Source organism: Zootoca vivipara, chromosome Z2 (genome assembly GCF_965207765.1).
Source record: "Zootoca vivipara chromosome Z2, rZooViv2.hap1.1, whole genome shotgun sequence".
NCBI classification, from domain to species: Eukaryota; Metazoa; Chordata; class Lepidosauria; order Squamata; family Lacertidae; genus Zootoca; species Zootoca vivipara.
In genome coordinates this window covers 37,509,187-37,533,993 of record NC_142585.1, presented here as the reverse complement: position 1 = coordinate 37,533,993, position 24,807 = coordinate 37,509,187, and the positions used below count along the sequence as shown (strand labels likewise).

Genomic DNA, 24,807 nt, shown 5'->3' with positions numbered 1-24,807 from the left:
AGACAGAAAGAGACACGCACACCCCGCATCTCCCATGCACGCAGAAAGGCGCCGCATTCTCACCCTCCCGCCGGAAGCTGGAAGGCGTCGTCTTCTTCTTCCATGTCCCCTAACATCCTAACGGCCCCTCGCCCCCCACACCCCTCGGCTAAGCCCAAACCGGGAGGCGAGTGCCGCAAAGTGCAGCGCTGCAACTTCTCCGCCTCGTCGCAAGCGCAAGGCTGTGGAAGCGAAACTAGGAAGCGAAGGCGGCCGGCGGCACGTGATCACGGCCAAGCACTACCGGTCACCAAATGGCCCAAACTTCCACGCGGGAGAAAAACGCGTCCACGGGGGCGCTAGATCCGCTGCTACTGCTGCTGCCGCTGCCGCGATTTTAGCGGCGGGGCTCTTATGTTTGACAGAAAGGGAGGGGGACACGGCTGGACCAATGGGAAGCTGGTTTCTGGGAGAGGGAGGCGGGAGGGCGTGTGACGCTCGCTCGATGCTGGCCAGTGAGGTGGCGCCTCCGCTCGCCGGGCGAAGAAGGGACACGTCTGAGGAGGTCGAGGGAAGGAGGAAAAGGCGAAGAAGGAGCAGGTAGGCGGCGAGCGCAGGGAGCGAATACGAGGCGGGTGCCGGTGCCGGCGCCTCATCCGGGGGGAAGGCTGAGGGAGGTGGACGAGGAGGCAGGGAGCGAAGATAACTGGAAACAACTCCAATTTTATGTGTTCCTCTATCTATATGGTAACCGTGAAAAATAATAAAACAAATATCATCGTTACCTCAAGAATGATTAATAAATCCTAAGTGGCAGAGGAGCAAGGGGAACGGAGGGAGCCTGAGGGTGAAAAGGAGGAATGAAACGGGGGTGAAGAAGGGCAGGATTCCGAGGGGGAGGCAGAGGGCAGGAGAGACGAGGGCGGGAAAGGCGGGAGGCTGGGGCTCGGGAGGTGGGAAGTGCCGTTGTATTCCGATGTGGCATTTTAGTTCTTGTTTATTATTGCTTTCGTCTGATTTCATAACCTTTGGGTGCATGTGCCACACAGTACACTTAAGTAACATTCAAAGCACATGCTTCCCTCCCCCAAAGGATCCTGGGAATTGTAGTTTGTTCCTCATGGAGCTACATTTCCCAGCACCCTTAAACTTGAGTTCCCAGGCTGGCTGCATACACACCATGCGTTTAAAGCATGTGTCTTTCCCCCAAAGAACCCTGGAAATCGTAGTGTACCCCTCACTAGGCTACAGTTCCAAGCACCGTTAAACTAAAGTAGTGCCCAGGGTTCTTTGTGGGGAATGTGTTTTAAATGTGTGGCATTTGTGCAACCTGGTTGCAAATGCAACATACATTTAAATCACATTTCCCCCCTTCAAGTTCCCCAAACCCTTTACAGACTACTGTTCCCAACATTCTTTTGTGATGAGAGGGAATTGTGTGCTTTAACAATGTAGTGTGTTCACAGCCTCAGTTGTTTTACTGTGAAGTTGCTTTGAGGTACTGTACCTGAATGCAAAAATGTCACTAATAACTGTGGAATAATAAATAAAAATAAAATTAATTCAGCGAAGAAGAGCAAGGATGGGTGAAAGCAGAAGATGGGCAGAAGAACTCCGTTGCTGCATCAAGCCAAAGGCCTATCTAATCCAGCTTTCGGTGCTGACAGAGGCCAACCAGATGGATGTCCTCATGGAAAGCCTGCAGGCAGGAGCTGAGTTCAACAACAGTGCTCCCCACTTGTGAATCCTAGCAGCTCATATTCAGAGGCAGACTGCCTCCAACAGTGGAGGGAAGACATAGGCATCATGGCTAGTAGCTGTTGCTTGCCTCTGAAAGCCATTATTGTTTGTGTGTGAGTGTGTTGTATTTAAATGGGATTTGTAAAGTGTTGGGGGACTGAACGGGAATGGGTGACAGGATGAAGAGGTGGGTTAAGGAAAAGAACATGAGAGTGAATGATAGGCGAGAGACAGAGGCCAAATGAGAAAGGAGAGTGGTAGTAGAGAATGTTGAGCTAGCTGGACTAGAGGTTAATGTTATATGGGAATGGGGAAGTGTGTATTTATGACCAGCAGGCCTTCCAAAGTGCAATTCTAGGAAGCGATGTAACTCTCTAGTTCTTTTATGTCCAAACAGTTTCTTGAGGGATTTTTCTTTTTAGGTTTTTCAAGACTGGGCTAGAAAGAATCTCAGTTTCCAAGCTGGTGAAGAAGTGTTTGCTGGTTTGGAAGACAAACAGGCTCAAAATACAAATAAATCAATAAATCTGTATTGTATAGGAGTGATAAGATAAGATATCTTTATTGTCATTGTCCCCTTGTGGGAACAACAAAATTACTCGGTTGCTACATCCACTCAGATAAAGCATTCCGCATAATCCAAAATTACAAAACCTAATTAAAATCAGTAAATATAATACAAATAACAAGTAAAATAAGATGACTTCAAAGTCCAGGCTTTCCATTTAAGGCCAAAATCGCTCTAGAGAAGAAACTGTTCCTGAGACGGCTCGTTCTTGCCTGCATAGTTCTATATCTCCGTCCCGATGGCAGGAGCTGAAACAAATGGTGACCAGGGTGCGTTGGATCTCTTGATATGTCTAGTGCTTTCCTAGTGCTTTTGGCTCTAGTGCTTTTCTATGTCTAGTGGCTTGTGTGAAATGTTTTTTGCCACCCTTGCTTTGGAGGTGGCAGTGTTGTAGGGCACTTCCTAGATAGGCGGACAGGGGTAGGTGGATAAGTATTCCAGGCATCTGGTTTCCCAGGCTCCAAGAAGTGTGAAGGTGGCACCTAGAGCTTCTCAGGCTTGAACTGTCATGAGTGCTGCTGACTACTAAGGAGTAGGAAACATTTTTTGCTGGTGTAGTCTAATTCATTCTGCCCAGAAATGCACCCTTAGTTATTTTCTTCTGTGCCTCAGGTTCCATTTCTGGGCTGTTGTCCAGGATCTCCTGGTTTAGAATGCCTTTGTGTGGAGAGTTGGCTAGGCACGTCTCCCAGAAGAATTAAGAACTGATTTGAAAAAGGCTTTTACACTCTTGGAGATTAACTTTGTAAAAAAAAAAACTTTCTGTAATAAGAGTCCTTCTCAAAATGTGATTTGAAACTTGAGAGTTTATAAGCCAGCTGTATTTTCCCTGTCAATTGTGTCTTTGAAAACTGCATCACCAGAAACAGCAGATTCAAATTCTTTGTACTCATTCAAATCCTAAAAGATATTGGTTAGATCGGACAAATAGCTGAAGAGGAAACTGAGCTGGTGTAGCCAATAATGTGGGATTTAAAAGGTTTGGTGATGCATCTTACTCTAAACACCCATGGCATGTCATAGAAAATAATCCAGCTCTGGGATCATCTCTTGAGGTTAATTCTTGCATTGAACAAGTGGTGTGCCTTTCATTCCCATACACTGCTCCAGTAATGTTTGCAGCTGAAGCCTACATTTCAAGAAAGTTCCAGGAATCAGCGAACAGAAGCATTGCTGATTTTTCTTCAATGTCTTATAACAAGCTTGTAAAGTTTGTGTGGCCTGGGTAGCCAATTCACAATTTGTGGTCACCAGAACATGCCCTTGCTACAAAGGGTCTGCTGCACTGCAACACAGTGCAAGATGAAGGACAAAGATGCAAGGGTGTGGTATCTTTCCCTGTCTCTGTACCTGCATCATCTTCCTCCAGCTCAGAGCCAGAAAGGTAAGACAGAGGTTTGTTTTGGCTCTCTGTTCACACCCAGCAAGTGCAGAGCTAAAGTAAGCTGTAGGCTTCTGACCATGTTTGGGACTGGGGAGGGAGTAATTATTTCTACCCCTCTGCAGCTCTAATGTCAGAAGAAGGCCTCAGACTTAACTCACTCACAAGAGCACGTCTGACTCCTTGCCCTGATGTAGGAAGCAAGCACACCCCAGATGCAGGGGTGGGGGAACCTTTGGTCCTCCAGATGTTGCTGCATTCCCATCAGCCCTAGCAAGCATGCACAATGAACAATAATAATGGGAGTTGTACTTCAGCAACCTCTGGGGGTGGGGCAAAGGTTCTTCACACCTTTGTTAGAGCACGTACACTGTTTTTTTTAAAAAAAAAATCCCAGAAACCACATTGCCCTGTTCTAGCTGTTTGATTCCAGTCACTGTGCTATCCATTTGACCTTGGACTGTGTATTTGCCAGATCGAGAGTGTTTTCATGAGAAGAGGGCACAAAATAAATATCAACATGAGGGCAACTTTCCTCCTTTTACTATGTACCTGCCCATGTCCCTGGAGTTCTTAAAGGTGGTATTCCTATTGACTAAACAGTCCATTTCTTTTCTTTCTTGGCAGTGTACAGAAATCATCAATCTGCTGCCAGGAGTTGGAGCTTATGCTTAGGTGTTCAGGAGCAGGGCTGAGCACACAAGCAACGGAGAATTACAGATGGTATAGATTGTAAATTTTACACAGGATAAGAGCTATCTCTTCAGTTGTAAACTTTTGAAGCCATCCATAGTTAAGGTAAGCTTTTTGGTCTATTTTAGCTTGTTAGTTAATGCTTGTTTATCTTCCAGCAGTTCATTTATTTTTCTGGACACTAATTAGCTGGCAAATAGATAGAGAATCCAATTTGTTCTTCTAGTTTCGTGAATAGTTAAAAGAAGGAGGTATTGCCGACCTAGTGGCCTAATTCAAGATCTATTATGCAGTGTGTGGACTTCATTAATGTTACTCCTCAAGACAGTTCTCCACCTCCCAAAACCTCTTTGTTCCCAGTGTGATGAATATTTTATGAGAGGTTTATCCCTGACCCCCTTATCTCAAAAGGGTTTTTTGTCAATACGCCTTGGTTGGCTTTAATCACGTCATCATGATCTGTGCTGAAAGGAGTGTCAGCAGCTGATAACTAGTCTGCCATCATTCCTCCTCGGAAGTTGAGTTCAGTAAGGCTTTTGACAGTTCCCCATGATATTATTGCAAAGAAGGTGGTAAAATGTAGGCTGGATGAGGTAACTGTTGACTGGTTCACTGACCGAACCCAAAGAGTGCTCACTAATCATCATCCTGGAAAAATGTGACAAGTGGGGTACCAAAGGGTTCTCTCCTGGGTCCGCTGTTATTCAATGTCTTTAAAAATTACTTGGGTGAAGGAATTGATGGGGATGCTCATTAAATTGGCAGATAACACCAAATGGGACAGGTAGCTAATAGATTCAAGATGACCTTAACAGATTGGAGAACTGGACCCAAACTAACAAAATGAATTTCAATAGGGACAAATGCAGGGTTCTGCACTTAGGTGGGAAGAACCAGATTCACAAATAAAAGATCGGAGACACTTGTGAAAAGGTCTTAGTGAACCACAAGCTTAACATAAGTCAACAGTGTGATGCAGCAACGAAAAAGCTAATGCAATTCTAGACTGCATCAACAGAAATATAGTGTCCAGATCAAGGGAAGCAACAGCCCCATTCTGCCTTAGTCAGACCACACTCAGTATATTGACAGGCTGGAACATGTGCAGAGGAAGGCAACCAAGATGATTAAGGGTCTGGAAACAAAGACTTCGGGGGAACAGTTGGAAGGAGCTGGGTATATTTAGCTTGGAAAAGAGGAAACTTAGAGATGTGATAGCCATATTCAAATATCCCAAGGACTGTCATATGGAAGACGGAGCAAGCTTGTTTTATGGTCTGGAGCAGGCACCCCCAAACTGCGGCCCTCTAGATGTTTTGGCCTACAACTCCCATGATCCCAAGCCAACAGGACCAGTGGTTGGGGAAGATGGGAATTGTAGTCCAAAACATCTGGAGGGCCGAAGTTTAGGGATGCCTGGTCTGGAGGGTAGGACTTGAACCAGTGGCTTAAGGAGATTCCAACATCAGGAATAACTTTCTGACTGTAAGAGCTGTTCAACAGTGGAACAGACACACTGGGGAGGTTGTGGACTCTTCTTCCTTGGAAATTTTTAAGCATAGGTTGGATGACCATCTGTCATGGATGCTAGATGCTTTACTTAGGGTTGCCATATTCCCAATGGTAAAAATCTGGACAGAGTTGTTGAGTTGTTTTTTTTCTTTGAATCAAAGTTGCTGAGCTTTTTTTGGGAACATCTCTCTTTTGGGGGGCGTTTCTTAGATTTTTTAAGAGGTTTTTTTAATAGCCCAACTTGACATACGTCCAGGTTTTCCCAGACATTTTGCCGATTCTGCAAAAAAATGTCCAGACACCATTTTATGAACAATTCCTGGACATATGGCAGCCCTACTTTAGTTGAGATTCTTGCATTGCAAGGGGTTGGACTAGATGACCCTTGAGGTACCTCCCAACTCTACAATTCTATGAAATACTATGGTCACAGACCATGTAAAGCTTCATAGAGGATAAACCATGGTAATTAGCCTAGGTGCTTCTGCTTTTTGCTGCTTAAACATTTTAATTTTCTTGCAGTGGCATCTAAAGCAGGCCTGTTTCTGATAAGAAGGGACAGTCTTAATTTGTGCTGACTAGTCTGCTTACCCCAGAATTGACTTCATGTTTGTTGGATTGGGTGGTGTGAATTAAAGTTAAACTTAATTAAACTCAGAGTAGAGCTATTGAAATTAATGGACCTAATTTCATTAATTTCAATGGGTCTATTCTGAATAAAACTTAGGTGAATGTCCTCCCCTCTTGGTTTTTTCTTTCTTTTCTTTTCCCCCACAATCTCAGGATCTATCAACCAGAGTCAGATGCAAAAGATACACAAGATTTAAAGGGCATGTGTCTAAGTGCATTTTGAACCTAGGGATTTGTTCTCAGTACAAGAACTGAACTGAGCTCACAGTCCTCCTGGTTAGCCTTCAGCTTTTTTCATTTCAGCAGCTTATTCTTATGGAAAGAATAGTTGTTTGTTAAACAAAACAAAACACCTCGTCGAACAACTGCAAGTTACTCAGAGATCTACTAGTAGATTCCAATCCACCTTCTGAACACCCCTAGTCTGTTCAGTAGTTAATTTACTTGGCAGTAGGGTGGGAGAAAACCTTGAGAGTACACAGTGATAATACGAAAAGGCTTGCCTTGACTCCAGAGGAATGATTCTCTTCTCATTGTAAAATCTTGGCACCTCTCCTCAGAGTGGGTGTTACTTGAACATAGGGTCCACAGCTAGAAAACAGTTGCAAATCCCACAAGCGACCCATACAGAGAGTCACTCACAAATGTGCGTCACATGCCTATATTCATGTGCCTTAAAGTTGATCTCTTCTTGTCCCTTGTCAGTGTCATTTACCCATGCCTGTATGGAGGCTTCCATACAGAAAACTGTTTTTTTCTTAATCTAGAGTAGTCTGTGGTTTGGGTCATATGACTTTCTAGGCTAGCAGTGCTTAATCACATGTCATACAGAATCTTTAATTGCTAGAAATAGTGGTACATTGAGGAAGCAGGCTGACTTGGTTTTGGTTAGTTGCACCCCCTCTTTTTGCTTCTGTTGCCACCTCCCCAAATATCTCTATCAGAATGAGCTTGTCTCCTCCGTGGGGGTGATGGCTTCGAAGAAGAGACTGTGAAGCTGAAGCAGCTTTGGGGAGTTAATAATTATCCTCCAGGTATACACAGTGGGTCTGGATGCTGCATGTCAGTGCCATTGAAAGCGGCTGTGTGGAAACTTTGATCTGTTGAGGGATTGTTGGCAGGGGTGGAAAGCTGGTCTCCTGCCAGCTGTGAAATGGGGAAGCAGATGGGGAGAAAGGAAGCCCCCAACCCCTGCTGGCCTATTCAGGATTTCTTGAAAAGCATTACATGTTTAAGAAAGCCAGGAAACTAGATTATTGGAACTTGCAAACCTTTCTTGTTCTGACGCCAAACAAGAGTTCAGTCTTTCCCTGTGCTCATTGGCAGCAGGCTCTGGTAGACCTCAGGTAGTGGTCTTTCCCATCTACCTGATATCCCTCTTAACCTGGGAATTCCTGCATGCGAAAAATCAGCTCTTACATTGAACTATGAGTCCTCTGGGGACCACGTAGCTTGGATTCCTAGTGGGAAGGGCGAGCTGCATTTCCCACCGGCTGTGCCATATACTGTATGCAATTCTTTATCTTTGACAACTTCAATATCTTTCTTATGACCAAATGCACAGCATGTTGTCACAACATGGCCTAGCTACCACTATATCTTCCCTCCCGCCCAGCCCTCCTCCAATCAGCTGCTCACCTGATTGAGGGTAATGTTCAAAGACAATAACCTTTGAATAATAATAATAATAATAATAATAATAATAATATTTTATTTATACCCTGCCCATCTGGCCGGGTCTCCCCCGCCACTCTGGGCGGCTTCCAACACACATTAAAATATCACAGATTAAAAACTTCCCTAAACAGGGCTACCCCCCCATCCCAGAGCTCCGTACCCACAATATGTATTTTGGCAGATTGAATAATCTTCCAAAATACAGAGTCTGCCTGTCTGCTGTTCTTTCTAGGGGATGAGAAGGACCCACCTAACACAAACCAAACTGCTCATTGTTCCATTTGGCTGAGGTCCTTCCTGGTTTTGATACCCGATGATGCCTACAATTGCTAGGTGCTATACTAAAATAAAGAGTGGGTTTACATACATTTGGCTGTGTGCTGAATCTTTACAACACAGGAAAGGGCCATAACTGAGTGGGAGAGCATTGGCTTTGCATGCAGAAAATCCCAGGTTCAATCTCCAGCAGCTCCTCCAAGTTAAGGTTAGGAGAGAGTTCTGCCTAAACCCCTGGAGAGCCACTGCCACTCAGGGTAGACAGTATTTAGCTAGATGGACCAATGGTCTGGCTCAGTCCTATGTTCTTGCTGTACAAAGTGTATAAGATGCTGTGGGGGTACATTGCCATTCAACTCTGAATGAAACTTAATGCCTCATTTCTCCCACCTTGCCACACTTCTCCTTATGTTTCTGACTTTTCTGTAAACTGTCAGTACACACTATCTTCCGTTATGTGTTCCTCCATCCAGATTTCACTGGCAGTATTCACTGCTCCTGGCTGTTGGCCCCCACAGACACCTGCCCCAGCAAGCAATGGACTTACGTCAAAGGCTCTAATCTGCCAGCCCACTGGCCTTATCATGCCAAGACAAAGTTAGGTGCTGTTCCAGAGTTCAAAGTTGCACAACAGTTGCCTGTAGCCAAAGGGTTGCGGCGCTTCTTTTGGGTGAGGGGACCAAAACCATTACTCCTGTTTTCTTCTGATGCTGCAGTGACTTTTGGCAGAACCCCACTGTAAGCAGGTTTACCATCTTTTTTGGGGTCAGCATGGGCAATGGACCTGCTTCAATAACTGTAAATAACAGGAAATAATAGTGATGATCTGCTGAGGGAAGAGGGGTTTGAATCTCTTACAATATTGCTCTTTGCCCTGTAGTGTGGTTGGCATGGCTTTATTGTTTACCTGGATCCACCTTGCACCTTACACAAGCTCCTCTCTGGGAGGAGACCTGTCTGAGGAAGGGCTGTAGCTCAGTAGCAGGCATCTTCAGGTAGGGCTCAGAGAGACATCAGTCCAAGAGTCTGGGGAGCCTTCTGCTAGTCAAGTCTAGACAATACTAAGCTAGCTGGACCAATGTTCTGACTTTGTATAAGTAAGTCCTATGTTTCTCTCAAATGCTAAGCACACTCTTTGGTGCAGAACGTCTTGGTGTGTGGCCTGAAAAGCCTGTCCTCTTTTGGTTTCAAGAAGTCAGATATTGTTCCTTTCTGTCCTCATTCTTCCTGCCTGGTCTATGCTGCTTCTTTCCAAATGGGAAGAGTGAATGCAGCAGTCTACCCTCAATGATCCCCTGGGCTAGGTCAGGAAAGTTTGCTACAGTGCTTGCTCATTGTTTGGAGAGTAGAGTATGTGGTGCTGCACTATAATGTCTGAATCCTCTACCTCTTCCAATGTGAGCAGATGAGGAGGAGGAGCTTCTGCTGTGTCTTAGATTGGTTGTGTCTTAGATCGGAAGAAAACACAACAGTATTTTTTTGCTGTCTGGGGAACACTGCTGTAGGATGTACTAATTTTCATCCACCTGGGAGAGGAGGAGGAATTATTTACTGACAATGAGCTAATTGCAGTAATATATAGACCAGTTGCCTTTGAGGTTTGAAAGAAATTAGGGGTTAATATTGGGATTGAGGCCACTTCAGTCTTTGTTGTCTTTTTAAGGTTGTGAGCCACATTGCCAGGAAAGCATTATATGGAGAATAAAAAGGGGATTTGGGGATGCATTGTTGTCTCCAGTCACTACTTGTGAGCTTTGGAATACCTATTTGGATACTGTTAGATGAGGAGGTCTCAACCAGGTGGACCTTGATCTGATTTTCCAGAGCAGAGGTGCGAGAACCTCTGGTTCTCCACATATTGGACCATAACTCTCATGATCATCCCATATTGTTGAATCACAGGTCCCTCATCTCAGCTCTAGAAGGATTAAGTGAGAAAAACAGTTGTGTGGGATGGTTACAGGTAGGTAGCCATGTTGGTCTGAGTCGAAGCAAAATAAAAAAATTCCTTCAGTAGCACCTTAAAGACCAACTAAGTTTATATTTTGGTATGAGCTTTCGTGTGCATGCACACTTCTTCAGATACAGTGTGGGAGACTGTTATCTCCAGAATTGAATCTGAGCTGCATCACACATTAGAGAAGCTATAAGCTACCTCTGAACACTCATGAGCTTCTGTGTTCTGACCCCTGACCTCAGGTTCCCAGGAGTAGAGGCAGTGCTCTCCAAATACTTGAATCTGTGCTAAAAATAGCAAAATTTTCAACTGTGGGATTGGAGTGTGGGAGAGACATTAAACAAAACAAACACGACTGAGCAAAATCCTTATCAACTTCATGATTATAAACATGCAGAAACATGATCCTAATAGTATTAACTTCTTTTTAAAGCTTAAAGATAACCTCACTGGCAGGATAAGTTGTAAAACCTGTACCTCCGGTGAACGTAGACCTCTAGATGTTTCAATGCAGCTGGGTGTGACTTGCCTGTCAAGTATGTTGTTGCTGTGATAATTGTCCCATCATAAATACTTTCTGCGCTGGCAGCTGATTTCAAGCTTTTGGAGTAGCCAATAGGGTGGCTAGCTTCAACTTCCTGCCCATGGAACTTGGTCTCTAGCTGCATAAATGTGCATGCACACATATAAAAGGCCTAATAAAAGTAGTGTGCCGCTATAAGAAATGACTCACAAGGTCATGCTTCTGTACTGTCCAATTACAGTGGTGCCTCGCTTTACGAATGCCTCACACAACAAAAAACTTGCTAGACGAAAGAGTTTTGCGTTGTGCGAGGCATTCGTAAGACAGCAAAATTTTCTATGACCGCTGCTTCGTCTTACGAAGTGCGGCCATAGAAAGCGGCAAAGGAAGATCAGCTGTCAGCACGGGAAACTGACAGCTAATCTTCCTTTGCCAGGGGGGACGGAGCCGAAACGTGGCGGTGTGGCGGCTGCCCCTGCCTGTCTTCCCCTTGGCTCGGGGAAGACAGGCAGGGTCAAACAGCGCCCACTGCGATTCTGCTCTGTCCCCCGCCGCCGCCTCTCGCGCCTGCACCCCCCGGCACGGAGCGCAACTTCGGAGACCTATGTATTGGTGGCTTACGAAGTTGTCGTAAGCCACCAATACATATTTTATTATTCAGTCACAGACCCAGTAAATCATAAGCCATAAATCAGCTTGTTTGCCAAGTGAGCCTGGTTTGCAACCCAAATTTGAAAAATAAGGCAACTCAGGGAGGGTATAGGGAAGAGCAGGGTAAACAGAGAGAGCAAAGGTTTACAACCAAACAGAGGCAGTGATAAGGAGAAGAAGCGAGATAATGAGGTCCTTTGTTTGTTTGTTTGTTTGTTTGTTTGTTTGTTTGTTTAAAAGGAGAAGAGGAGGAGACTGAACGTATGAGTTGTATGTGTCTGGATATAAAATTGCAACCGCTCTTTGCTTGCCATTTCTCTGAATATTTGTGGCAGCCTGGGCAAACACTTGGATCAAATCCTGTTGTGGCTCTTTCCATGAATATTCTTCCCCTCAACAACTCCTTTTTGCAAACTGCTGAGGTTCAGGGCTTGAAATGTGGTGGTATTTACTTTGGAGATGAAGTGGTTAATACTTGCAAAAGGATGTCAGGAAATTGAATAAACTGGGAGCAGCATTCTGGTCTCATGATGTTGAGATTAAGAGTATCCATTGCAATTGGCAAGAGAGAGTGTGAATGAACAGCTCTGGGGTCCCTCATCTCTCTTTAGCAGGCAGAAGGTTAGTCTGAAAAAAGCTTGGCTCAGAGGTAAGAACCCCTAACACTGTGTTTACCTGCCAGCTTCTGTCTCACCTGTATGTATTGGCTGTTATTTCTAACTCTGCATGTGTAGCAGGGAATTTGTTCCGGTTAACAAGGAGAGAGGGCTAATTAGATGCTCCCCAGCATTTGTTTGAAGTTTATATCATTTGTCCTGGGAGGTAGAAGGGGAATAATTTACGTATGTGTGTCTGAGCTGTGGACTATGCTGTCTGCTTATGGGATGGATCAGAGCACCAGAAACAGTAGCTGTATCTCACTACAATCTGGAGAGCATTCCTAACTAGCATTGTCTGCTCATGTGGAATTGCTGCAAGATGGGAACATCCCAATGTGGCAAACCATTTGTTATCTGCCTCATTGCACGGCTGCTATTTTTCCAAACCTGGGATCTGGTGGGGAGGGGAAAGGTTACATGTTTGTTGAACAACCTGGTCACAATGGAAACCCAAGAAGCGTGATGTTTAACTCTTGTTCTTCTGGGAAGACCTGAGGGCAGTGATTAAAGGGCAGAGGGATATGTGAGTGTTGAATTTTTAAAAAATATTGTATTCTACATTTGTAAGTGCTCTGCATCTGTAAGTGTTGGGTAAGAAGGAAAGTCATTTTGATTTGTACTTCCTTGAACAGGTACATGTTGGAGGAGGGAAGCTTCCTGGTGCTATAATCTCCTTAGCAGTGTAGTGTTTTGATTTAAGAGATTTTGAAATTAAAATAAGCCTTTATTGTCACTACACCACCTGTGTGCAATGAAATTAAACGAGGCCCCCCCCCCGTTTTGCTGTTAACTATTGGATGTGTGCTGCAGTAAAGCTTGTTAGCCACTCAATTATTATTATTATTTAATCTTAAGGGTTTTGGTTCAAATCTATTTTTACAACTGCACATTGTTGGCTGAAATCCAAAGCCCTACTTAGACTCGCCCAAGTGTTTTCTTAGACCCAGTAGGACTTTTTCCTTTTGAACAGCTGATGGGCTGTGCAACAAAACTGGTTTTGAATCTCCCCTGCAGTTTTGCTATTGAAGTGGGGTTGCTTTAGGTGGTTTACACATCCTGTATAAGATAAAACAAAAATTCTTATGTCTATATGTGTATGTGGGGGGTGGTGGCTTTTTTAAATTAAAAAAACTTGTTCTGATTCTGCTGGCCCTGAGGAAGGAGTGAGATCTGGGCAGGACACTTTGTCCACTGGATATTTGATTTGGTTTTGGCCTGGTACCAACATTGTCAGCTTTGGGGCGCTGAGCCTGTTTGCTCAGGCTTTTGGTTTTACAGTGGTACCTCGGTTTACAAACACAATTGGTTCCGGAAGTCTGTACTTAACCTGAAGCGTACTTAACCTGAAGCGAACTTTCCCATTGAAAGTAATGGAAAGTGGATTAATCTGTTCCAGACGGGTCCGTGGAGTACTCAACCTGAAGCGTACTTAACCCGAGGTATGACTGTAATTGGTTCCGGAAGTCCTTACTTAACCTGAAGCGTTCTTAACCTGAAGCGAACTTTCCCATTAAAAGTAATGGAAAGTGGATTAATCCATTCCGGACGGTCCACGGAGTACTTAAACTGAAGCGTACTTAACCTGAAGTGAACTTTCCTATTGAAAGTTATGGAAAGTGGATTCATCTGTTCCAGACGGGTCAGCGGAGTACTCAACCTGAAGCGTACTTAACCCGAAGTATGAGTGTAATTGGTTCCGGAAGTCCATACTTAACCTGAAGCGTACTTAACCTAAAGCGAACTTTCCTATTGAAAGTAATGGAAAGTGGATTAATCCGTTCCAGATGGGTCCGCGGAGTACTTAAACTGAAAGTACTCAAACCGAAGTGTACTTAAACTGAGGTATGACTGTAGCAGGAAAAGTCAGAGGTTCACTCCCCTACCGTGTTTCCCCTTTTAAAATACGTAGTCATAAAGTAAGCAATGGCAGGGTTTTTAAGCATTTGAGAACTATAAGACATACCCCAAAAATAAGCCATACTTCCGCACCAGCTAGCGGGACCCAGCATGCCGGCCGCAACAGGAGGAGGAAGCCTGCCGGGTCGGGTCGGTGCCCGGAAGCGGCGGTGGCTGCTGCAGTGCCGATAAAGCATGCAGCAGTGCTGCATGGAGCACAAGCCAGCAGGACCCAGCTCCTGCAATGCCGGCCACGGCAGGAGAAGGAAGCCTGTCGGATCGGGTCGGTGCCCGGAAGTGGCGGTGCTGACAAAGCGTGAAGCAGCGTTGCACAGAGCACCAAGGGCACGAGCGGCAGGAGGAAAGAGAGAGAGGCTCGTTGCTTGCACACTTTAAGAGAAGCAGCCAGAACCGATCTCCACATTCCGAGCCTCCCTTTTGCGCGTGCGGGCATGTTAAAGCCCCGATCAGTTCACTCCCCACTTCTTCCTCGCCATCCCTCCCTTTCACACGTTGCCTTGACCCCGCAGCCCCCCTCCCCGGCCATCTTCCCCTAAGTGCTAAGTGCAGCGCTGCTTCGTGCTTTGTCAGCGCTGCAGCTGTACTCTCTCCCTCTGTGTGCACGTCTCTCTCTCTCCCTGTGCGTCTTTCTCTCTCTCCCTCTGTGTGTGTGTGTGTGTGCACGTCTCTGTGTGTTTGCGCGCGCGTCTCTCCCCCCCCCCGGACAGAGAAAAGGTTCTGCTTCGTCTCGTCATTCAGCCACCCCGGCCTCCTCACTGAGGGCCGAAGCCGCTCCCCTCCCCCTGCTCCCCTTTCATCCCTCCCCTCCGTTGGTCCGTCGGTTGGGGTTGCGCGCGTGCGCCAGGGGCGTGGGCACAAGCCTCGTCCCCCTTGTGCTTCTCTCACAAGCGTCTCGGAGCGGGACGGGTCACTGCCTCCCTCCTCATTCCCCGGCCAGCGTGAGAGAGCCCGGGGAGCAGCCGCTATACCTCCGCGCGCGCACACACCCGGCCGCCTCCGAAGCCATGGAAGCAGGAGGGAGATGAGCAGCCTCCCCCCAATCGCAAGTGCTTCGACTGTGACCAACGCGGTCCCACCTACACTGACATGACAGTGGGCAGCTTCGTGTGTACCTCCTGCTCCGGCATCCTACGAGGTTTAAATCCACCTCACAAAGTCCCTCCCCCTGTGTGCACATCTGTCTCCAAGGCAGGTGGCCATCCAGCCTCTGCTTAAAAGCCTCCAAGGAAGGAGAGCTCTTGACTCAGGATGAGTAGGAGGGGAAAGGGAGAGAATAGAAGAGGCAGAAAATGGAAAAGACCATAACAGAGTGGCAGAGCACCTTGTGCTCTGTATGCAGAAGGATCCCAGGTTTAACCCCCAGGTACCCCCAAGTTTGAAATCCTGGAGAGCTGCTGCCAGCCTGGTTGACAGTAAAACCTGGATAGCTCAGTTGGCTAAAGTGTGGTGCTTATAATGTGCACGGAAGAGAGCGCCGAGCGTCCTGGGCCAGTGGGACCCAGTTGTACCAGCACTTTAAAAAAAAAGACACTCCCTGAAAATAAGCCACCGTGTGTTGTTGTTTTTTGAGGAAAAAAAGTTATAAGACGGTGTCTTTAAAAAAGGGAAAACACGGTAGGAGGCTGCAATCTTGTGCCTCCTAGGGCTTACTTGCATGGGATTTGTGTTGTAAAAGCATAAATAATCTTCATAAAATAGGAATACTTTTAAGACTCAGGCAGGTAAAACTGAATCTAAAAAAGAAGTTAATGTAGCGACAGCCAAAACACCATTGAAACAAAGTTTTCAATAAATGAAAAAAGAGAAGTGGCTTGACAAATCTCCAAGTGGGGAGGTGCCACTGTTGAAAAGGCCCTGTCATGGGTACCTTTGTAGCTGATTTTCCCAAATGGGACAAGGAGCAGAACCTCGAATTTGGTTCAGTTAAAAAAAAAAAAGTTCAGTGGGACATGTTAAACATTGGCTGCAAAATACCACTTATATGTTGACAAAATTCAGAGAGAATAAACCTGAGCAAGTGGGTTCAAATTGGAAGAAAAAATTATTTAGACTGGGGATGGGAAACCTCTGGCACTCTGGGTAGTGTTGGTCTCCAGTTTCCACCAGCCCCTGCCAGCCCAGACAGTAACCAGGGGTGATGAGCATTGTAGTCCAATAACAGCTGTACTGTAGGCTAGTTTCCCATCTCTGACATAAACATTAGGAAGAACCCTGATGTTACAATCTGTTGGGCAGTGAGACAGAGTGTAAGCGGAGGTTTGATGGACATCTATCAGACTCCCTGTATGTAGTACTACATTTACGAAGTGTAGAGATTCCTTCAAGCTCAATAGCTCTATGAGACCCTCTGCATGCAAAGCGTGTGCTCTGCACCAGGCCACAGCCATTCAAGGACCAGTTTCTATATTTAAAGTTGCAACCTTGGAGCTATACACAACCCTTTAATATGCATGTGAGTACATGGTGTGCGCTTGTAGCGGGGGAGGTTGCCTAGCACTGGAACACATTCAGCTCTTGATCTTCATGCTTTTTCATCATTTATGCTAATGTGCAGAGCAGACACAGTGTCGAGAGGTGCAGCCCCTCCCTGCCCTGAGATTCAGCTGCCAGGATTCACTTGGGTTGCCCGGGCTGCTTGGAAGTCCTGCCTGCGGCAGACAATAAAGTGCTTTCAGGCTGAGCCACTGGCTTCCTGTCAAGAACCGCACACTTTGCTTTGGGGGCTGTAGCTCTTCTTCTGCACTTGACTGGCTATGTTGTGCAGGGATCTCCTTTTGCAGTGGCTGGAAAACCTCTGAGCATCTGGTATTGCTATGTAAGCTGTGGGCCTTGGCATGTTTGTGGGGCAGGAAAGAGGCTCTCGCCTCTTTCCTTAAGTTACTTACTATTGTATATTCTTATTTGATACCCACCTTTTTGCCTGACGTTACGCAAGGCAACTTACAGATAAAAAACAAGAAGGGTTGAAAACATAGAAAAGACAGTAATTAAAAACAACTAAACATTCATAAAATTAAAAATGTATACATATATAAAATCTATTAAAACCGTATCAAGAATTGCAATAAAAACAGCACAGCGCCAGACTTTCATTAAAAGCAGTCAATTCCCCCAAGCCTGTTGGAACAAGAAGGTCATCACCTGCTGGCAGAAGGACAACAAGGAGAGAGCCAGTCTAGCTTCTCTAGGGAGGGAGTTCCAAAGTCTGGGAGCAGACACCGAGGATGCCGTCTCCCACGTTTGTACCAAGCATGCCTGTGAGGGTAGTGGGACTGAGGGCCTCACTACTGCTGCTGCCATTACCATATCGAAAGTCATTCAGAGCTGGGTTGGATACTGTAACATTCCAACCTTTTACCATAGTTTCCACCCTTGTTTCTGCCCTAGAATCATAGAATCATAGAGTTGGAAGAGACCACAAGGGCCATCCAGTCCAACCCCCTGCCAAGCAGGAAACACCATCAAAGCATTCCTGACAGATGGCTGTCAAGCCTCTGCGTAAGGACCTCCAAAGAATGAGACTCCACCACACTCCTTGTGAGCAAGTTCCACGGTCGAGCAGCTCTTACTGTCAGGAAGTTCTTCCTAATGTTTAGGTGGAATCTTCTTTCTTGTAGCTTGAATCCATTGCTCCGTGTCCACTTCTCTGGAGCAGCAGAAAACAACCTTTCACGCTCTTCCATATGACATCCTTTAATATATTTGAACATGGCTATCATATCACCCCTTAACCTTCTCTTCTCCAGGCTAAACATACCCAGCTCCCTAAGCCGTTCCTCATAAGGCATCCTTTCCAGGCCTTTGACCATTTTGGTTGCCCTCCTCTGGACACGTTCCAGCTTGTCAGTATCCTTCTTGAACTGTGGTGCCCAGAACTGGACACAGTACTCCAGGTGAGGTCTGACCAGAGCAGAATACAGTGGTACTATTACTTCCCTTGGGAGACTTCTTGGTTTGCCCCATGCATAGGGATTCTGTGGCCCTCCTGATGTTATTGGACTCCCCATCACCTTAATGAAGAGTTATTAATCTGTGGATTAACGTTGCAAGGTGATTTGTGGATACATTCTTAAAACCATTTTAAATAATTTTAAAAGCAGCAGAACAACTGTGTATAGGTTTAAAAGCAACACAGGATGAACACCTAGGCAGAGACCTTTTCCTCTTGTTGAAACAAAGATGAAAACAAACAGTCTTCAATTGTTTCTGGAAAGTACAGATGGCAGGTGCCTAACATATATTTTATTATTATTATTTATTCAACTTATACACCACCCTATACACGGAGGTCTCAGAGCGGTTCACAAAATATCTCAAGAGGAAAACTCAGGAAGATAGTGGGATGCCCACTATCTGGTTCCCCATTCCTGGTTTACACATATAAAATCGCTGGCACCACCAATCCATTTCTTCCTTCATAACTTTCCTTGGAGTCAGTCTTCTGCTTTATTCCCTGAAAGTCCTCATCCCTAATTGAAACAAAGCCAACGTGTGGTAGACTTTGATAATATTAATTCCTTGTTATTCTTGACTTCCTTCTTCCCTCTCTGTTGAAATTTAGGCTGTGAGCTTCTTTGAGCAAGGACATGGCTCTCTTCCTGCACCACTCCCCAAATACATTACTCCTTGGAAGTGCCATGGCATTATAAACCATAAAACCCCATTATCTAGCTGAGTTTTCCTGACTCAGAAAAGGGGGGAGGCAGGAGTTTGTGTCCAGTGTCCATCATTACTAGCTTCCTTACAGTACCTGTAAAGTACCTTCTTTATAGTACCAAACTACTATATAGTTTGGACCACTATATGGTAAACGTTTAAACATCTCCTTGCTTGGATTTCTTATCACTTTTCCTCCTGTGGAAACAGCTACACCTTTTCTCTCTCTTTCCCTGGAGACTATTTGATTATCCGTGGCAATGAGATTAAAAAGATTTCAGTCCAACCTTCTGTGCACTTAACCATCTCCCGCCTCATTAAATTATGAAGACATGGGGGAGGCTGTTGCTCTGGCAATGGGGACTAGATGGCTGGGGGCAGCCGATGTCCTTTTCTGCTGCTGGACAACGCCTTCACCTAATGTGACTGTAGAGATCTGTTCCCCATAAAACGCCCAGTTGCCAATTAGAGGGGAAAGTTTCCATGCATTTGACTTTTGAGTTGATGTAATTTAAAATAGGTCTGTAGCACAATTAAACCCTGCAGCAACAAAGTTATCTTTGTAGATGTTTGTGGATAACTCCTGCAGTTCCCAAGCAGAGATTTGATAAAAAGCATGTCCATTTTTGCTTATTCCTGCTCCCTGTCGCGTCATAGAATTGTGGGTCTGGCTACAAGGTGACCAGGTTCTCTTTTGTCCTCTGTGTAGTGTAGGAGGATGCTCATTGGGCCTGGTGGACCAATGTTATGAAGAATATCAGTAGGTGGAGCCTGAATCAGTGATAGGTAGAGTGAGTTTTAGTCCAGCCTTTCCCCCCCTTCTGAGTTCTACAAGGGCAGCACTGAGACTTAAGAGGAGGAGTCTGGGCTGGATGTAAGTAACGAGGCAGGCTGGGGCTGGCAGAGGGCAGACTGAGTTTGGCGGGGCAGTCTCCTGTTTGCTCTACTATGTCTAGGGCAGCCTTGGAAATTATTACGGAATAGTTCCCGGCCTGCTACATGCTTTTAACTACCCTCTGACACCCTTTCCTTCTCCAGTTCTTAAATGCCAATTCCTTCTGCCAAGCTACTAAGGGACTCTTCCATGGGCTTGTTGCCCTTCACAGCTGGAAGAGGTGAATGGGATAGCTTTGTACTGCTCTGTCTATTATAGTATAGGTCAGGGGTCGGCAACATAAGGCCCATGGGTCACAAGTGGCCCACAAGGGTCGTTTAACCAGCCCACGAACCGAGCCACTACTGCTTCATGGTCTGATCTAAAGTAGACTGTAGCAGCATCACCATATAAATATATGGGGGGGGGGATAAAAAGAAATGGGTCCCCAAATGCATGCTTGAGTTGAAGTTGGGTCCCAGGTCTGTAAAGGTTGAAGACTACTGCTGCAGGTGACTTTGGGCCACTCGCCGGCTTTCAGCCTAACCTCAGAGTGGTTGTGAGATACAATGGAGCAGAGAGGGGAAATGATGGAATATAAATAAAAAGCACTTTTAATGAATGTACTTCTCCATATACATGTTAGCTATTCTTGCATTGCGCAATCTTCCAGAACTGATTTCCATATCCTTATAAGGTCTGGAAACTTGGTTTTCCGAAAAAAATTAAAAGAGTAATGAACATTCCAGTGTTTGTGTAGAATATCCCTAGGCTTGGTCTAAGGGCCAAGTTTCTTAAGATTAGCTACAGGCATGCCTCTTCCGCTAGAGGTACTCTCTTCTTAATGTCTTCTATTGTGTGTGTGTCTTCCAGGCTTCTACAGCATCCCCTGCCCTCTAGTTCCTTGGGGATCAAAATGTCCAACCATCACATGGCGCACATGGGCCATGATATGAATAGCTCAACAACGCCCACCCCAGATCCTCACGCACACCATCATGCCATGACATCATCGGGGCATATGCATGACGGAGGAATGATGATGATGGTGAGTAGAGCTCAAGCAATACCTCTGGTGCAGAAGCTGTGTGACAAATTTGGCCTGCCAGGCCTCCACATTGGATGTCAGGTGTAGGGCAGGCAGAGATGTGCTGCTTGTGCACTTGAACCTTGCAGAAAGTAGGATTTGACTCCTGCTTTCTGAATGGTAGGGTATATCAGCAACATCACCAGATCTACTAAAAAGCTGTCCAGGTCCAGAAGGACAGAGGGAAGCAACAGCACGCACATCCCACTTAGACTCTTCAACTCTGTGGGTGCCGACTGCCACTCACATGGCCTGTTTGTGGCCCCACCAAACTTTAAGCAAAGTGCTGATCAACACTAACGGCAAGCCCTGTGGCATCCTGATTGGTGACTTTTTGGTGAAGGTGATCCCTTCCTGAAGCAGGGCTTGCTAATTGGCACTTGCAGCAAGCCACACGAAGGTCAGCTTTGAAGTTGGGTCACCTGACAACAGGATGATGTTGAACGATTGACAGGTAATTTCAGAGGGTCTTCAAACCTTAGTGGAACTGCAAGTTTCTCTGAGACGAGCCTCCTTCCATCTCATGAATTGGGAGTTCAGCTGGTGACTGCAGATGGCGACTGGAGAGTGCAAATGTTGACGACCCTCTTCTCTCACATGCACACATTCACCACCCTTGGATCATGCTGGCAAAGAGGGAGGCAATGGGGTGGGGCTGGGTGAGTAGGGTGCCACTCCAATGGATTTGCAGTCTCTGTGGTTCTAGTCCCATGCAACCTGTTTGAAACTGTGATGCCTAAAGACCCTGCCACTCACAAAGCTGCATTGTGGCATTAAATGGACTCCTTGTTTCTTGTGCAGGATATGACCTTCCACTTTAGTTATAACAATGTGCCTTTGCTGTTTTCCGGGCTTGTCATCAACACTGCTGGAGGTGAGTGAGTGATTTACTAGGTGCCACTGAGATGGGTTAAAGTATCTGTTGCCCAAACCACAGTCTGGTGGAGGCGTGGGGGATGTTGGGCCACATACAGCAACAGGCAGGAAAAAAAACATCAAATAATCTGCCAAGACCCCCAGCAATTTTCAAGTGGTTCTTAGGTGGGGGAGATGGGGGAGAAAGTTTGGGAACTGTTAGATTTACTGATTTATGTGTGGTAGATCAAGACTTGTTCCATTATCCAAACCTCCTTGGAAATGTTAACAATGGGGATGGGCCATAGCTCAATGGTATATCACATTCTGAATAACTTAATGCTGGAATCAATGTTGCTAAGTAACAACCTCAGCCAATCAGATTGTAGTATCACTTGAGTGCTTTACTTTTACTGTACCTTAACTGGAGTGCTGATATCTCAGCACGGAATAGATCCAGGAACTTTCCTCCTTCCCACTCTGCTAGAAATGGCTGGTGCATTTGTGGCCATCTTCCTCCTGGCCATGTTCTACGAAGGCCTGAAGATTGCCCGAGAGAGCCTCCTTCGGAAGTCGCAAGTCAGCATCCGCTACAACTCCATGCCAGTTCCTGGACCAAATGGCACAGTCTTGATGGAGACACACAAAACAGTTGGGTACGCACGCTCTTTCCATCTACAGGGGACTTTAACATGGGAAACCCAACAGGGGAATAGCCAGTTCATGGTCCTTTCTTACCTAACTCACAATACTTGTGGTATCTCACAGAACAGCTTTTTTTCAGCCCGGTGCCCTCCATATGCTTTGGACTACATCTCCCATCAGACCTGACCACTGGGGTCATGCTGGCTGGGTCTGATGGGAGACAGGAGTCCAAAATTATCTGTGGAGGATACCAGTTTGGGGAAGGCTGCTGTAGAATCAGAGATGAAAGAAAGCAGGGTCCATGGTGCAGGTTGCAGCTTCAGTATCCCTGGCAGATGGTTTTAAATACCACCCACAAAGAAAAGTCCACCACCTCTTGAGGCAGACTATTCCACAAGGTTATATCCAGTGTTAGCCATCCTACTCAGAGCACCCATTGAAACTGATGGACACATCTAACTTAGGCTCATTAATTTCAATCGGTCTCCTTCGGGTATAGCCTAAATGGATACAACCCCTCTCAAACGTTTACCCCCATACCTGCTTCCTGTCCACTAATTCATCTTGTTTGGCATACATGGTCTTCTCCCTCCCCACAACAACCCTGAGAGACAGTGACTGACCCATAGTCACCTAGTTAGCATTGTGACTAAGTGAGGATTTGAACCCTGGTCTCCCAAACTCAAGTCTTACACTCTGTTTCCCATGCCACTCTTGTTCTCATCCTGTCCTCTGGCGCAATAGGAATCAAGCCCACTCCCGCCATAGGAATCAAGTTGGCTATGATGCCTCTCCTTAATCTTCTCAAATTCAGGCTGAACATTCCCAGTTCTTTCAACCATTCCTCATAATACTTGGTATCTAGACACCTTACCATCCTGGCTGCCCTTCTCTGGGCATGCTCCAGTTTGTCAATTTGTGTCTTAAAAATTGGCACCCAGAACATGGCTTGACCAATGCAGAATAGAATGAGCGCTATTTGTCATGTTCTGGATGTTTTGCAGCCTAAGATTACGTTACTCTAGTGTTGTTGTTTCTGTACCATCCTTTAAATTTAGCTTGTGATCCACCAAGTCACCTAGATCCTTTTCATGTACACTGCACCCACTCCAGTCTCCCACATGCTATGCTTGCAACCAGATTTTGTGTGTGTGTGTCCCTAAATGCAGGACTTCACATTTATTCCTGCTGAACTTCCACCCTGTTGGTTTCAGCCTTGTTGTGTCAGGAACCAAAGTGGGCTGCTCCTTCTCCAGCAGGGGGGACAGGCTCCATTCTATGCTAAATGTGTGAGAGAAGTGTCAGTTTAATTCTTTCTTATTACACCTTGTTCCTTCAGTTTGTAGGTCATTTATAGATCTTATCCCTTTCTGGTTCCAAAGTCTGCCATTCGTAGTCAGTCCTTGCCCACCCACCCAGCATGTACTGAATGTTTCCTCTCTCTCTCTCTCTCTTTCTAATTGGTCAGGCAACAGATGCTGAGCTTCCCTCACCTCTTCCAGACCGCGCTGCACATCGTCCAGGTGGTGGTCAGCTACTTCCTTATGCTTATCTTCATGACCTACAATGGCTACCTCTGCATTGCCGTGGCAGCAGGCGCTGGGACAGGCTACTTCCTCTTCAGCTGGAAGAAGGCTGTGGTGGTGGATATCACGGAGCATTGCCATTAACACCAGACAACGGGTCCAGGCCTTTCCCTACAGCCTTTGGCAGGGACCAGGTGCAGCCCAGTCTTACTGGAAACCAGGCCAAGAACATCCCATATGATGCCCCCCCACCCAACTTTCTGGGGATGAAACCTGTGCCTCTCACCTCTCTCCCCCCCCTCCCCATTTATCCCTCCTTCCCAATAAACATGGGCTCCTGACTGGTGGAAAGAGTGCTGATCGCCAGCTAAGATAGCCTGCTTAGAATGGTTGGCTTTGTATGCTAGATAAAATTAGTGTGTTTGATTGTACTTTTTTGTTTTTAGACTGTACCATGATTGAAAATAGCTGGCAAGCTGACAGGAAAATTATTCCACGTTCTTTTCATAATACTTTTAAGTAGCATATGCTCTCTTTTTTTTTTGCAGGGGTGGGGTGGACAGGGTGCAAGTGGATGGCCATACTCAAATCAGTGGTAGCAGAAAGGTACAGAGAGCCTCAGTCATTATGCCAGTACTTCTTTCTGATAATATAACAGAGGCCTGTGTCATTTTCTTGGAGGCTCTTGATCACTTGTTTCCTCAATGTTTGAGTCTAGTATTGTGCTCTTCTCCCAAACCCCCAGGCCAAGCAGTTTATGCTGCCCTGGTTTTGGGCAGCCTGTTGCCTCTGGTCCGGGAACTGCTGCAGCACCTGCTTTCCAGAACAGCAGTGGGCCTCTACACATCAGCCAGGGGTAATAGGCCAACTTCTAGGAACAACACATAGCTCGTGTGCAACTGGGACCTGCTGATTTAACGGTGGGATGTGCAAAAATGAATGCAAATGAAACCAGTTTTCAAAGTAGCAAGTTCTATTTTAAATAAACTGATGGAACAAAA

General features: G+C 45.9%; 2 protein-coding genes across 9 annotated transcripts in view; one reads left to right on the top strand and one right to left on the bottom strand.

The window, feature by feature from the left end:
* FKBP15 (FKBP prolyl isomerase family member 15) overlaps positions 1 to 401 on the bottom strand; it is a 34,005-nt gene extending 33,604 nt beyond the window's left edge. Inside the window, exon 1 of one of the 4 annotated variants that reach the window (XM_035112669.3) lies at positions 64 to 401. In XM_035112669.3, coding sequence (XP_034968560.3) covers positions 64 to 116 — 53 coding nt within the window. In that variant the 5' untranslated portion in view covers positions 117 to 401. The remainder of the gene's footprint in view (positions 1 to 63) is intronic. The other 3 variants (XM_035112667.3, XM_088664836.1, XM_035112668.3) reach the window with 3 other exon arrangements.
* A 67-nt stretch (positions 402 to 468) lies between these two features.
* SLC31A1 (solute carrier family 31 member 1) lies at positions 469 to 24,807 on the top strand. 5 transcript variants are annotated; one of them, XM_088664837.1, is made up of 7 exons: positions 527 to 579; positions 1,547 to 1,832; positions 4,296 to 4,466; positions 20,567 to 20,741; positions 21,582 to 21,654; positions 22,123 to 22,291; positions 23,749 to 24,807. In XM_088664837.1, exons 4-7 carry the CDS (start codon positions 20,610 to 20,612, stop codon positions 23,948 to 23,950), a joined length of 576 nt encoding a protein of 191 aa, XP_088520963.1. In that variant the 5' UTR covers positions 527 to 579; positions 1,547 to 1,832; positions 4,296 to 4,466; positions 20,567 to 20,609; the 3' UTR covers positions 23,951 to 24,807. The 5 variants fall into 5 exon arrangements, with proteins under 5 accessions (XP_034968552.1, XP_088520963.1, XP_060126595.1 ...); XM_035112661.3 differs by lacking the exon at positions 1,547 to 1,832 and having other exon boundaries at positions 469 to 579; XM_060270611.2 differs by lacking the exons at positions 527 to 579; positions 1,547 to 1,832 and adding an exon at positions 2,821 to 3,671.

Bases quoted from the DNA above. Each gene is read 5' to 3' on its own strand.
- SLC31A1 (XM_035112661.3), top strand. From the start codon at position 20,610: ATGTCCAACCATCACATGGCGCACATGGGCCATGATATGAATAGCTCA. The intron at 21,655-22,122 runs GTGAGTGAGTGA...CCACTCTGCTAG, and splicing joins TGTCATCAACACTGCTGGAG to AAATGGCTGGTGCATTTGTG. The intron at 22,292-23,748 runs GTACGCACGCTC...CTAATTGGTCAG, and splicing joins GAGACACACAAAACAGTTGG to GCAACAGATGCTGAGCTTCC.